This window comes from Myotis myotis, unplaced genomic scaffold, assembly GCF_014108235.1.
Source record: "Myotis myotis isolate mMyoMyo1 unplaced genomic scaffold, mMyoMyo1.p scaffold_m19_p_3, whole genome shotgun sequence".
Taxonomy (NCBI): Eukaryota; Metazoa; Chordata; class Mammalia; order Chiroptera; family Vespertilionidae; genus Myotis; species Myotis myotis.
The window spans coordinates 28,611,993-28,624,128 of NW_023416335.1; the positions used below are offsets into that span (position 1 = coordinate 28,611,993).

Consider the following 12,136-nt stretch of genomic DNA (forward strand, 5'->3'; position numbering starts at 1 on the left):
CAAGCTAGGGGTGGTAATGGGCAGAGGTTTTCTTGTTGGAGTGATGGAAGTGTTCTAAAATTAGATTGTGGTGACAGCAACACTTCGGTAAATACATCAAAGATCATTATACAACTAAAATGAGTGAATTTTATAGTAAGCTATGGCACAATAAAGTAGTTACACACATTAAAAATAGCTAATTTGTAAGAGCAATAGTGGAGAGAGACACTGGGCCAGATATTAAATATTCAAGGAATGATCCAGGGATTTGACATAGCTGCCATGAGTAGTGGGTAGCAGAGCCTGACGGTGTGAGTTCAAAGGAGCAGAAGGTTTCAGGAATGAGAGCAGGGCAATGGTCTGGGAGGAGCAATGAGGAACAAGGACGAAGCACATCCCACCTCTAGTCCCAGTGGTACATGAGGGGTCAAAGGAAAAGCCACCTCCACTTGAAAGGCTTGAAGAGGAAGCCATACCCTCTGGGAGTAAGCAGACAAGGTAAAGGAGGGAGTGGCATTAGCAGGAAATACGGTGAGAAAGTGCTCACTTATGGGAAATGGCAAAGACCAGTCTGGCTGAACACAGTATCAGTAAGTGAATGACATGAGAAAAGTAGAGGCATTTCACTGTAATGAAACTCAAGCATCAGAGCCTCTCATTTGCTGGGCCCCTTGCAAGGCCCTGGGAGGGTCCTTAGCAATTTATTCAAGTGGTCCATATGGTTCTATAAAATCTGCAAAGGTAAGCAGAGGATGTGGGTCTCATCAAAGCTGAGCCAAAACAGAACTTCCTTCCCATAAGAAACAGAGTCAATAGTACAGGGTATATAGCTATAAACATAACACCTTTTTTCTCCTTGTTTAAAAAAAAAAAAAGGCTCATGAAATAAAAATTTAAACACATCAGAATAAGACATTATGGCTAATTTCAAAATTATCTTGGCCAGTCTGTTTCCATCACACAGGAGTACAGGTAACAGTGTAGACTTTACACTTAGAGACTATCCCCTACATCAGGCACTGGGGAAGTCAATCTAAAAGGGTCGTGTGACTGATTCCTTTACAACATTAAAAGGGCCCTCCTTTAGAACAAGACCTGACAGCTGCACAGAATTTTGTTGTTGGTTTTTTTCACAACACCTTCCTGTTCATCATCTCGTTTCTTACTCTTAGAACCCACTCACTGTATAAGGCTTTGCTCCTCATAAGCTGCCCTTGTCAAAGTCACCAATGACCCCTATACTGTGAGATCCAACCACCCATTCTTAATCCTTATCAGTGACTAGAAGGCCCTTCTAGAATAGTTTGCAAACAGTTCTTCACTCGACTTGAGGACACCCCTCCCTGGCCTCTTGCAGCTCCCCACAGATCTGCTCCCAAACAGGTGTTCCCAAACGGGTCCTCCCTGCCTACATGCACTCTTGTGTGGCTCATTTTTGTCTCTGGGCTTTAAACGCCACCCACACATTAACAACTCCCAGATGTACACCTTCCCTGACTGCCCCACTCCTATCCCATGCTTACCAGCCATACCTGTTTGGCTATCTAACAGGCAACTAAAAACATGTCCAAAACCCCCAACTCCTGACCATCACCCCCGCCCAAACCTGCTCCCCCAGTTTCCCAACCACATTAAATGAGAACTCGCTCAGCTCAAACCCTGGGTGGCATTCATGACTGTCTTCTTTTCCTTGTATCCCATGTCCCACCCCTCAGCAGATCCTGGTGCTGTACTTTTCAAATGTACCCAGAACGTGACCCACTGTCCAGTTTCTACCTCATCATGTAACCATCACCAGGATCCTCACAACAGCTTCCTAGTGGGACTCTTGCTTCCACCCTGGGCTCCAAAGCTTATACTCAATACAGCAGCCAGATAAGCCTTTTAAAACGTAAACCGTCCTGTCCCTCCCCTGCTCAAATGCTCCAGCAGCCTCCTTCTCATTTATACAAAAGCCCAAAACCTTACAATGACCCCCATAACCTGCTAAGCCTGGCTCTGAACCTCTGGTCACCAAGTACCCGAGCGCTCCCCAACACAGCTGCAGCTTGAGCTCTTGCAGCAGCTCTTCCTGTGTATGTAAGGGCCTCCCCGCATTCCCCATGTCTGTAGAACTTGCTCCCTCACCGTCTTCAAGCCTTTACTTCACTGCCCCTTGCTGTACCCATGACCACCCTATTAAAAACTGCACACATAGCACATGCGCCACACGCAGTCACAGTGTGTCCCCTTCCCTGCTCCCATCTCCCCATGGTGCTTATCACCCTCTGACACACTCTTATCTTGTTTGTCCATCTCCAGAGCTGTTGTCCAATACAGTAGATACTAACCACACATGGCTTTTAAATTTAATTAAAATTAAAGTAAAAACTCAGTGCCTAAGTCCTACTGGCCACATTTTAAGTGCTCAGTAGCCATGTGGTCAGCAGCCACAGTGCTGGACAGCACCAAGGGAGAACATGTTCATCATTGAAGGAAGTTCTAGGGCATGGGAGCAGGTGTTTTTGTCTGCTCGGTGCAATGCTGTCCCTGTAGAACCCAGGACAGGGCCTGCACGAAAGATCTGCTGAATGATGAACAGTTTTGTTACTGCCCGATAGGCCCCTCATTCCTGCCATACGTGCACTGTCCACAGGCAGGCCCACAGACTCTCATTTCTGACAGGACACAGGGGCCAGCTCTGGGCACATCACCCTTCAGACCTTATCTCATGTTGTCCCACATGACTGTCTTCTTCTGACCATAGACAATGGGCTCATTATAGTTTCCTCCTTTCTTCTGAAACAGTCTACCTACCAACTCTCAGTATGGAAGCTATTTAACTGAAACTCTTAGAGTCTGTAAAGACACCAAATGATCAAGGAGAGTTGTTGCAAATGAAGCCCCCATGTGCAGCCTCACTCACAGAACCGGGTGAACAATCAGCTCCGGGCTGTACGACTTGATCACAGGTGCGGCCTCCCGGGTACAGAACACGTGGGATAAATCTGCACCCTGAGAAATGAGCACAAGAGGCTAACTTAATGTGAGAATCACTCAAAAGATACCCAAAGTGGTTTCTACAACAGCCATTCAACATTTTCATCATTGAAAATTACATAGCACTATCCGTAAACAACAATAACATACCAACTGTAGCAGTTAAACTACAGGGAGGAGGCTGAGAAGGTATAACCTAAGAAAAGGCCGGAAATAAAGGCAGACTTTTACTGCTGCCTAAGAGACAGGTCAACCCAGACCAGCTCAAGCTGCCTCACTGAGCTTGAGGCTCACGGGAAGCAATGCAGTCATGGAGCTGAGCACAATTCACAGTAACTGTGCTGACTGGGTGGTTAGGACTTGATCAAAAGGCATGAGCAACTGCCAAAGTCCAAAGATGTCTTATGCTAGGACTAAAAGGCGTCCCAAGATTATTTTGGTGAAGTACAATTCTAATAAAACTTTATTTTTAAAAAAAATGAGTTTGAAGTTATTTTATCACTGCACAAGATGTCAGAATACATTTAAAGATGTTTCTTTTACCCATAATTACCTGGAGATGTTATGTAGATTTTTATTGGAAAACATTGCTTTAATCATATTTAAATAATCCAACTCTTCCTAATAAAGAAGATATAAGTAAACATACCACTTTGAGAGCTGAGATTGCTGCAAAGTAAGGGGCTCCGGTGTACCTAAAAAGAAGATATTTACAGTCTAAAACTTGAGAATGAGGCAAGCACACCAGGTTTATCAACAAAAACCATACAACAGTCAAGCACCTAGCACAGGGCCGAACCCCTAGCAGGTGCTCAGTAAATGTTCAATAAACATGGATCAGAACCAGAGAAGTCAGTCTTTCACCTGAGACCTTTATACTATGTCAGGAGGGGCAAATTCCGGCTTCCTGTGACTACGGTCTCCCTGTAATGGCTATGTGCAAACTGATGGTTTTAGGGGTTTATACATATGTCAAACTTATGCAATCGTATATCAACTAGAACTCAATAAAGTTGTTAAAGAATAAATCTAATATAAAATAGTTCAGCAAGGTTGCCCGATTTCTATCAACCAAAAAAAGGATAAAGATAGCATTTTTCTATACTAGGAATAATAGATTAGAAAATATGATAGCATCTACAATATCAGCAAAAACCATAAAGCATCTAGGAATTAACTTTATATAAACAAATAATAACTGTGGGGAAAATTTTAAAATCTATTAAAGAATACATTAGGTGTACACTGGCTAAGATGACTTAATATTATAATGATGACACTTCTTTCTAGATTAATATAAACATAGATATAAAAAGTACTTGATTTATCAGAAATGCACAGAGCTGCAAGTCAAAGAAATTGTAACAGCATCTGAACAAAACGAGCTTTGTTAGCAAGGAAGATGGGTAGGAATATTACATTAGGGGGGAAAAAACACCCCCAATAATGCTAGGGGTCTTTCCCAGCATCTAGAAAGGTTCAGGAATCTGGAGAAGGCACTGCGTGTAAATTAATAAAGAGACTAGAAATATAATATAAATTTGTAATTCACGGGGGAGCCAGAGGAGATCTAGCTTCAGTAACCATGTTCTCCCTATCTCTGGACCCTGGGCCCTTTTTATTCCCACATCTTGCCCTATAGCAAAGTAGATATACATATCAAAGGTTAGTTTGGTACACAGTAGGCATTGTCAGTTTGGGGGAACTGCCTACTGGCTGTTCAGATGTTTGGCCAGCAGGAGGCAATAACATGTAGATTAAAATGCCCTCAGCTGTCTGGTAGCAGGTAATAATATATGTGAATCTTTAGGTGTGGGGAAATGCCCTTAGATATTCCAACGGCAGGTAATATGTATTCAGCCCTGCTGAATCCCCAAGTTCCATCAACCTTTTGATGAAACTTTCTGCATTTATGACATGCTGGAATTAGCTTCCAGAACCCCAAAACTGAAGACTTAAGACAGTGAGTGTTTACTGAAGGCATCTGCCAGGAGAGAGTGTGCCTGAGGTGATCACAGGCCAGAGCACCCCACACTGGACAGTACCCAGGGAGCAGGACCAGTCTTCGAGATCAACAGTAAGCACAGGCAATGGCCATCTTGATGGAGGGCCACACGGGGCACCCAGGCCAAACAAGGAGAGACTCTCACATCTCCCTCTGGCTTCCATCCTTACTGCTTTGGAATGCTTGTAACTCCACTTTTAAGGTCACTTCAAGCACAGAAAGAAAAACCCTTGAACTTAGCATTAGATGGGGACTGTAACTTTTATGTCAATTCCAAGCAGTGAAAAGTTTTGCTATCCCAGGAAAAACACACTGGGGAAATGCAGGGTGCACTCTATACCCATGGCACTATCCTGCAGAGCAGGGCCAATGTGTCAGAAACACCAAAGGACAGGGCATGCCACACACACACTCGCTCACACTCGTTCACAACAAAACACGAATGCAAGCCTCAATACCAAAAAAATACACCGAACCAACAAAATATAGCTTTTCTACTTGAGAGCAAAGGCTGCCAATACCCATAGGGAGTGAGGGGAACAGGTGCTTGTTTTTTTGTTTTTTAAAATATATTTTTATTGATTTCAGAGAGGAAGAGGGAGGGAGAGAGGGGGGGAGGGAGAGGGAGAGGGAGAGGGAGAGGGAGAGGGAGGGAGAGGGAGGGAGGGAGGGAGGGAGGGAGGGAGAGAGAGAGAGAGAGAGAGAGAGAGAGAGAGAGAGAGAGAGAGAGAGAGAAGCATCAATGACGAGAGAGAATCCTACTGGGAATCAAGCATGCAACCTGGGCATGTGCTCTTGACCAGAATCGAATCCGGAACCCTTCGGTCTGCAGGCCAATGTCTACCCCACTGAGCCAAACTGGCTAGGGAGAACAGGTGCTTGTTGATGGCAGCACACACTAGTGCAATTTTGGGAGAACAATTTTCAATATTTATCGACATTAAAATGTCTATGTACTCTGCTCCAGTAAAAATTCTTCTAGGAATTGTTCCCTTGATTATAACCAGATGGGCATACAAGGAGATATGTAAAGGGATGTCTACAGACAGATTAATTGAAAAAAAGGATAGAGTTAACCAACTGCCTATCAACAGGGACTTGGTTAAATAAATTATGGCCCATCTGTACAATGAATACCATATATTCACTTACCCACTCATAAAGAAATCAGTCTAGCCCTAGCCGGTTTGGTTCAATGTATAGAGAGCCAGTCCTCAGACTGGTTCCAGACTAGGGCACCGGTCAAGGGCACGTACATGGGTTGCAGGCTCAATCCCCACCCGGGTTGTGGCGTGTGCAGGAGAAAACCAATCAATGTGTCTCTCTCACATCAATGTTTCTCTCTGTCTCCTCCGCTCCATTCCACTCTCTCTAAAAATCAATGGAGCCCTAGCTGGTTTGGCTCAGTGGACAGAGTGTAGGCCTGAGGACTGAAAGGTCCCAGGTTCGATACCAGTCAAGGGCACATGCCCAAGTTGCGGGCTCAATCCCCAACAGGGGGCGTGCAGAAGATTAAGTAGACTTCTTATCCCTCTACCTTCCTCTCTGAAACCAATAAACAAAAAACAAACAAACAAACAAATAAAAATCAATGGAAAAATTTCCTCAGGTGAGGATTAAAAACAAAAGAGTAGTCACTGTCAGTCAGTCATATCGGGTAAGAAAACAAAATCTAGTTATATATTATTTAAAATAAGTATAGCCAACTACCTAAACCATTAAAAATACAGGGCTAGGTAAAGAGCACACAGAATGTAAGCAGAAACAGAAATACTAACCAAGGTCAAATTTAAGTCAAAGGCAGTAGGTATCATTTGCGAGCATGGACAAATTATAAATCTTTACGTGTCAAACAACATAGCAGCAGAATATATAAAACCAGGCGAACAGGCCTTAAAAATAGCTAGGATCTGTCCAATTTAGTAAATGATTTCCAGGAATATTTTTAAATTAACAAAGTAAACCAAGCAGATGCTGAGTGTTTTTATCCTCATTACAAAAGTAATACAAGCTTATGGTATAAGTCTGATCAATAGAGAAAAGTATAAGATAAGAAAAAAAAGTCCCATCTCCCAACCACAGGCAAAAAATCTTTACACTAACACACACCAATGAACAGCTCAATCAGGGCCCCTTAGAGTTTTCTCCTATTCAACCTTAAAGTTCATCACTGAAAAATAACAAATGTCATAATATCAGACTACATTTGGAAATAATTACTGAGGGGTCAACTAAACAAATGGGCAGTTGACTGGATGGCTGATAGGCAGGTAGACAGACCGATAATAAAGATTAACTGTTTAAATATTAACATTTTCCAAGTCACTTACTCTTGAGAGCCTCCAACTATGCCTATTCTTCCATCTTGCCCTTTGTGCTTCTTGGTAGTTAGAGGAGGTATAATATTTTTCACCAATTGAAAAGTATTTTCCATATCCTTTATTGAATGTGCTTTATGCAGCGAGAATGCTCTTTTTAAAACTGAAAAACAGGAAAATAAAATTCCTTAGAATGGTAAATATCTATTGGTATATATAAAGAGAGTTAAAATAGTCCATTAACCAAAATACTTCCCCAAGTCGACTCAACAGATTTTTACCCACTGGTTCCATTATTTTATTTCTGAAAGCAAATGATGTTCAGAAATTACAACACTAACACATGTTGTATATGTCAAGTTTATTTTTTAAATGTATCAGACATTCAGGAAGTCTACTTAATCTCAAAGTTTTTGAAAAATACATTAATTAGTAAACTACATATATTTCATTTCAACCATAGCTTAAGTTTATTACATCTCTTCTCCCAAACTGGAAAAGCAATCTCCCATTTGTTACCTTCTAGACCCATATTATTTCCCTATTTAGTTTCCCAGTCATCTTTCCAACACTGAATTAGATACTAATTAAATAACCTAGAAATGGTATTCTAAATATAGAACAAATCTTACACTGGGTTCCTAGGCAATTTAATTGCCTCTAAATAGCTAATTTTAATTGGCCTTTCTTGAAAACAAGGCACTCAATATTTTTATCCTTCCAATTATTTCAGCAGCTGAGAAAAACTAGACACAGATCACAAGTTCAAGTGAAGATCAGAAGCAGGCTCAGCTCCACGTGGTCAAACAGCTTTACCTTTAACCCTTTGAGTGACAACCAATATTCTAGGAACTATGCTAAAATTGCCAAGGCATTTTTGCTGATTTTACAGCAGTTTAGGAAAAAAAATTATGAATCACAAGTAAATGAAGTTACATATCCAAAAACTTAAGGAAACCTTTACTACATTTACATATTTAGCAATATCATCATCACTAATAAAAGCAGACTTAGAACTGGACACTGCAGGAGTACGATTGCGCTCCCCAGCACTCTAGGGGTTAATAACACTCTCAGAGTTTTACTTTTTATTCAACAAAATTATTCAAGTAACTTTCTTTAATGAGTAGATGTAAATGCCTCTTTAGCTGATATATCAGATGTTCAGACCCCAAGATGCAAAGAGGATATTAATTACCTTCAACCCAAACACCTTTAAACCAACACAGGATTAAAACTCAAAACAGAATCACTGTAAACGAGGCTCAGGCAAGGATCAGCACAACTGGCTGATCCTCTACTCCCAATGTCTTTCCTCACGTGCCACATTCTGCTCCAATGAGGTGTCCATAGTGCTGCTTCCCATCCGACTCAGAGCCTCTTGGCAGAGACACTGAGCTAAGGGAGTGAGCCCACTCTCACTCCACCCCCACCACCAAAATGTCCAGCTTTCTGAACACCCATCCACACTCGGAATTCCCAGCCTGCAGCCTTTGCCATGCAGTTACTGTGAAATGCTCTTTCCTGGTGCTCCCTGACGAGCTGCATGAAAGAATCCAGAGCTGTTATGATCAGATTTAATGACGGCATCTCTGACTGCCGATGAGCAGTTTATGCAGTCAGGAAAATATTTGCCATGCATGTTTCAAACTTGAACATATGTAGCTTAATAATAAATATGACTGGTTAATACAAGAACACTAGAGAATGCCACTCCCTCCAATTCCCCAGAACAATAAACACAATTGCGTAAAAAAAAAAAAAAAAAAGGCTAGAAATGTTAAAGATAGAATCTAAACTTACCAGTCACTCAAGGGTTGTTCTGAGTTCCCTATGTTTTGGGTTTATTACAGACCATCACTTTATACTAAACACTTAACTCCCACAAAATATCCCTAAGACCACCCAGCACCTTCTGCCTGCACAGACTGTGGTACAGCATCCCTCCCTCCTGTGGCTTAACGGGAGGGTCTACATGTTTCCATGTTGGACCCCAACCCTCCATTGCCTCAAACAGAGTCTGGCACAGAATAAGAAATTCAATAAATGCTTGAGGAATTAAAGGCATCTTGATTTCCTCTCCTCATTAGGTTTATCCTTCTTTTACAAATGAGGAAACTGAGGCCCAGAGAGACAAACCTTTGAAGATGCCTGTTAGTAATGGATAAGCTAGGGCAGAAGACACCATTTTACCAAAATGTTGCCATTTTGAGGCAAAAGAAATAATTTTTCTTTAACCAAATATTCACTCCACCAACCAAAAGTCGAGTCAATTCCTCCTCAAATGCCTTCTGAAACCATTTGGGAGAGGAGGAAAAAATCACTGTTGAGAAGTGTAGTATTTTCAATTTTTAACTGAAACTGTATGAATGTAAAGTAAAATCCACACTGTTTGCCAGCGTTCTGTCCCACTCACCTGAGATGAGCTCCTGTTAGTGGAAGGGGCAAAGAAAAGGCCAGTTAAATTTCCCCTAAACTTCATAGTGGATCTGTTTCAGCTGGCTTACTGACATTCCCCATTAGGAATTATCCACAGAAATATCTATACAGTGGGGCCTTGACTTACGAGTTTAATTCGTTCCGAGACCGAGCGTTAAGGAGCTCATTAACTCAAATTACTCTATCAACTCAATGCAAAAAATCGGCCGAGAGGCAGCTGGTATCTCAAAAAACTCGTTAGTCAGGACACTCGTAAGTCAAAGCCCCACTGTATATATAAAAGCCTAAGTGACCGTCCGACCGGTAGCTATGACACGCACTGACCACCAGGGGGCATTCGCTCAAAGCAGGAGTTGCCACCACGGTTCTCAGGTGATGCACCCGAAACCAGAGAGGAGGGAGCCTGATTCTGGGGCGCATCACCCGAGAACCACTCTCTCGCAATCCGGGACCCCTGGGAGGATGTCAGCCAGTTTCGGCCCATTCCTGCAGGACAGATCCCCACAGGACAGGCCGAGGGACCCACCTGGTGCACGCAACCGTGCACCCGACCTCTAGTTTAAATATAAATATCAAAGTCTTGAAGGACAAAAAGGCCTGGACAAGAGGCGACTTAAAATTTATCCTATTATGCAACTTTGTTTTCATAACAATTCTGAGTCTGGGAGAACAGGTAAAACCGGCCTGGTTTTTATCTGCTTGGGAGAAGTGTGGCTGAGGAAGTCTGGGGAATCACATAGATTTCTTAAGCCTGGGCTGTTTTCTAGAATTGCACCTGGAGAGGTGGAAGGAGACACTATGTGGTACAGACAGTCTTCAAACACAGGCGGTAGGGCAGGGAAGAAAATAAACCACCTTATTTCATTTACACAGTGAGGTAACTCAGGCCCACTCAAAAGTGAACAAGGAATTCCTAACAAACACAACTCTGCACTCACAGCTTTCCGTGAGACCGACGTTTTTCTGTGCGAAGCGCGCTTTAAACTAACATGGACCATAACCAACTCGGAGCGCACGACAGCCGCGCTCAAGTCAACGGAGATGGGCCTTAAAGCGAGGATCCCGTTTGGCTCAGTGGACGGAGCGTCGGCCTGCGGACTGAAGCGGACTGAAGGGTCCCGGGTTCGATTCCGGCAAGGGCATGTACCTTGGTTGCGGGCACATCCCCAGTAAAGGGTGTGCAGGAGGCAGCTGATCGATGTTTCTCTCTCATCCATGTTTCTAACTCTATCCCTTTCCCTCTCCCTTCCTCTCTGTAAAAAATCAATAAAATATATTTTTAAAAAAATAAAGTGAGGATAAAAGTCAGGGCGCAAAACCACCTGTTTTTAGTCAAGTTCAGCAAGTCGGTCTAATAATGAAACCTCAAACTCAAAGGAAATCTAGTCACAGTGTGTGAATTTGAGACAAACAGCTACCAATAAAAAGTCTCCATAAGTTGGGTCCCAGCAGCCCCTCTGCTGCTGGCAGGACTGAGGCGCATAGCTGAGGAACCCCTCAATTCTCAGAGCACTCGGACCCGCCAGGCCTAACAAAGGGCCAAACTCCTTGACAGTTACTCTCGCCACGTCCGGCCTGAAAGCTCGGACCCGCGCGGCCTGGCCCCGGCCCCTCAACGCCCGCGCCGCCCACAGGCCGCGCGCACCACCCTGCTTCCGCGGCCCCGGCCCCACCGGCGCCCCCGTCCGGACGCGCGGCCCGCGGCCGGGTACCTGCGTCCAGCGGCGGCCCATAGAACGCGAGCGCGGCCGAGAGCAGCGTGACAACGGCTGCGCCGGCGACCGCAGCCCCGACCCCCGCCGGCGAGGCCATGCCTACGGAGGACCGTATCGATCTTACCTCGCCGGCAGGCCTGGGCTGCAAGCCAGCCGGGACCCACAGCCATGGGCGAACTTCCGGCCTTCCGCCCGCCCCGCGCCGCCGCCGGAACCAAAGTCGCCGGGAGAACTTCCGGGATCCGGGCGGCAACTGCGCTGCCGCCGGAAGTCGGTTCCAGCTTCTTGTTGCCGGGGATACGGCTTCCCCTCCCTCCCGCTGGGTATGCTGCAGATTTGCTGGAGGGTAGATTGCGGTGTCGAGACGCGCCTTAATGGTTTAGGGCTTGAGTTGTTTTTATCGTTTCTTTTTTGGGCAAGGGGAGTTATAGAAAGTAATTGAGGCAGAAAGCTGCCCATTTGGCCACTTCAGCTACATACTTACAGGTGTGTAGAAAGTTAGCTCCGATGGAAAAGCGTCATCTTTTTCTCTGTTGTATGCTCAGCATCCTGAACATGACACAGGATAGGTGTTCACTCTCTCTTTCTTGAGGTGAAATTAACATAACGATAAAATTCAGAAATTTTAGCCGTACAAGTCTATGAGTTTTAGCAAATGTGCATAATCATGTAATCACCACCACAATCTTGATTTAGAA

At 44.0% G+C, this 12,136-nt stretch overlaps 1 protein-coding gene across 7 annotated transcripts in view; it reads right to left on the minus strand.

Moving 5' to 3' along the window:
* The window catches only part of NAXD (NAD(P)HX dehydratase), a 52,190-nt gene extending 40,490 nt beyond the window's left edge, over positions 1–11,700 (minus strand). For 5 of the 7 annotated variants that reach the window (XR_004966206.1, XM_036300412.1, XM_036300416.1 and 2 more), the window contains exons 1-4: positions 11,436–11,568; positions 7,297–7,447; positions 3,611–3,656; positions 2,888–2,976 (exon numbers count right to left, since the gene is read on the minus strand). Coding sequence is in view for 6 of the 7 variants with exons in the window: in XM_036300412.1 (XP_036156305.1) it covers positions 2,888–2,976; positions 3,611–3,656; positions 7,297–7,447; positions 11,436–11,535 (386 nt within the window). In the remaining variant the exon portion in view is untranslated. Of the gene's footprint in view, positions 1–2,887; positions 2,977–3,610; positions 3,657–7,296; positions 7,448–11,435 lie in introns of all 7 variants that reach the window. The other 2 variants (XM_036300414.1, XM_036300415.1) reach the window with 2 other exon arrangements.
* Positions 11,701–12,136: the final 436 nt, after the last annotated feature.